At 39.6% G+C, this 2,202-nt stretch overlaps 1 protein-coding gene across 1 annotated transcript in view; it reads right to left on the bottom strand.

The window, feature by feature from the left end:
* Positions 1–2,202, bottom strand: part of LOC106874528 (guanine nucleotide-binding protein G(i) subunit alpha) — a 79,824-nt gene that overhangs the window by 76,248 nt on the left and 1,374 nt on the right. The window contains exon 2 of the mRNA XM_014922293.2: positions 1,880–2,040. Coding sequence (XP_014777779.1) covers positions 1,880–1,997 — 118 coding nt within the window. The 5' untranslated portion in view covers positions 1,998–2,040. The remainder of the gene's footprint in view (positions 1–1,879; positions 2,041–2,202) is intronic.

Raw genomic sequence — 2,202 nt, 5'->3', positions numbered from 1 at the left:
ATATGTGTGTGTGTGATAGGTTAACATGTCATAATTATACAATAACAACAAAAATAAAGAACGCACAAAAAGAGAAAAAAAAAATCAAGCTGAACCCAACAACGTACCCCAATGGGCCTAACCTGTCTTTTTTTCTTTACAACAAATGGTAGAACAGGTGAAGATGAGAAAATACAACGAATCAAGCAACAAGTTTAATGAAGTGAAAACGGACAGCTATAGTCAAAGATTACCCAAGAATCGCACTGCTAGACAACCTACGACATCTGTCTCTAACTATAATAAGTCTTTGATAAGCATCGGCAGCAGTGTTGTTATAGCTCCAGGTTAGTCCCGAGTCATCATCCAGACGTTCCACCCTCGACCATCTTGTCATATTTTAAATATAATAGACTTCGTTAAGTTCGTCTATTTGTATGCCGTGGGGTATCCAAACTGAATTAGCTTCACTGAAAACTTTTTTGCTGACGCAGATCGCAACTAGTTCCCACGTTATATGTCCTTCCTTGTTTTTAAAGACAGGAGTATGTGACTTGAGGAAGATCTGGCTGTTATTACTAGTATGCTGATCCACAGAACAAAGGACCTCTCTTTAGTTCACACACACACACCGTGCTGGCATAAAACTAAAAGGGCAAAATGTTAACAGCCGGGAATCGAAACCAGGTCGTTGAGATGACAAGCCGGAAGCTATTATTACTATTGCTACAACCCGGCGCTCACCAACAGGTCTACAAACAAGAATGTTGTTTAAACCACAGGTCGATTCTGATCGAGTTGTGTAATTTGGTGGACATTTCGGGTGCTATTTCTAGCAGACAGGGTTGACTGATGCGTTACAGATGTTGTTGTTCAACCCCGTGTTGACCCAGATCAAGTTGACCTACGATCAAAGGTGCTCCAGCCGTGACTACCTCGGATGACATTAGCTAATGCACATATATAATTTCCTTTTTTCTAAGTAGTAGGGTGTGACTTGAAGAGTTGGCTGCTGTTTCTAGCAAATCTAGCTACAATGTAGAGACCTGGTTGCTTACAAGGTGGTAGGGACTTCGTTTACTGACACCGGATAGGGGTGAAGAGAGAAAAGCTGACCCCTTGGTGAAATTCGAACTTATATACGGAAAGCCATAGGGAACTAATAACAACAACAACAACGACACTTATTTCAAATGGTGAAAGACGGCCCCTATAATTTTGAAGGGGAAGGGATTCGGTTGATTAATCAATCCCTGCCCTCTCAGTAACTGGTTGGGTACCTATTTACCTACAGCCCGAACGATAAAAAGCTAAGTAAATCTCGGCAAGATTTGAACTCATAACCAAGAAAGGACCTAATTAAAAGACTAATAACAATAATGATTTCCCCCCACCCCCAATATAGGCACAAACCTCCCATTTTGATTAAGGGTTGAGGTACTCGATAATATCGTCCCGATCACGGAAATATGAAAGGTAAAATCGATCCTGAAAATATTTTAATAATAACGGTTCTAAGTATACTGTGTAACAAGTTTAAGGTAAAGGGTTTAGTAGGCATACGTATACAATAGCGTCTTCTATTATAATTCTATCCACATCGATGACGAATTATAGGAATATCATATCGACGAAGTGTTTGACTCGTACTTTGTTTTATCAATCCCTGGAGGATGAAAAAACAAAGTTACATCGGTTGCGGGATTTGAACTCAGAACATAAGCTTAAATACAGCAAGCATATGTCTGCGACTCAACCGACTCAGCTACTCCAGATCGCGATACTCGACACAAGTACTTTATTTTAAACGAGCCCCCGGAACAATGAAAAGTCAAGACGATGAAGACGGGATGTGAACTTAGAATAACAAGAACAATAATAATTAAGAACGTTTACTTACCTAGCAATAGTAATTTAACTTCCCGGGCAGATCGTTCTCCTTCTGCTCTCAATGATTTATCAATGGCCTTAGACCGCTCGGCGGCAGCCTTGTCCACACTACTCACAGCACAACCCATGGTTCTCCCCTTTTTTTGGAATTTAAAGGCTTCCTTTTCCTTACTGGAGAGATATATGAATTATATTTTAGAAAAGCGGAAATATTTTGATGCTTGTTTTAAACAGAAAAATCGGAGAAGGGGGGAAATTAAACGATTAGAGACGGATTAAAAATAAAGAGATATACAACGAAGAATATAAGAAAACTAGGGAAAAGTAGCTAGA

This window comes from Octopus bimaculoides, chromosome 15 (assembly GCF_001194135.2).
Source record: "Octopus bimaculoides isolate UCB-OBI-ISO-001 chromosome 15, ASM119413v2, whole genome shotgun sequence".
In the NCBI taxonomy this organism is placed as follows: Eukaryota; Metazoa; Mollusca; class Cephalopoda; order Octopoda; family Octopodidae; genus Octopus; species Octopus bimaculoides.
This window is presented reverse-complemented; position numbering and strand designations above follow the sequence as displayed.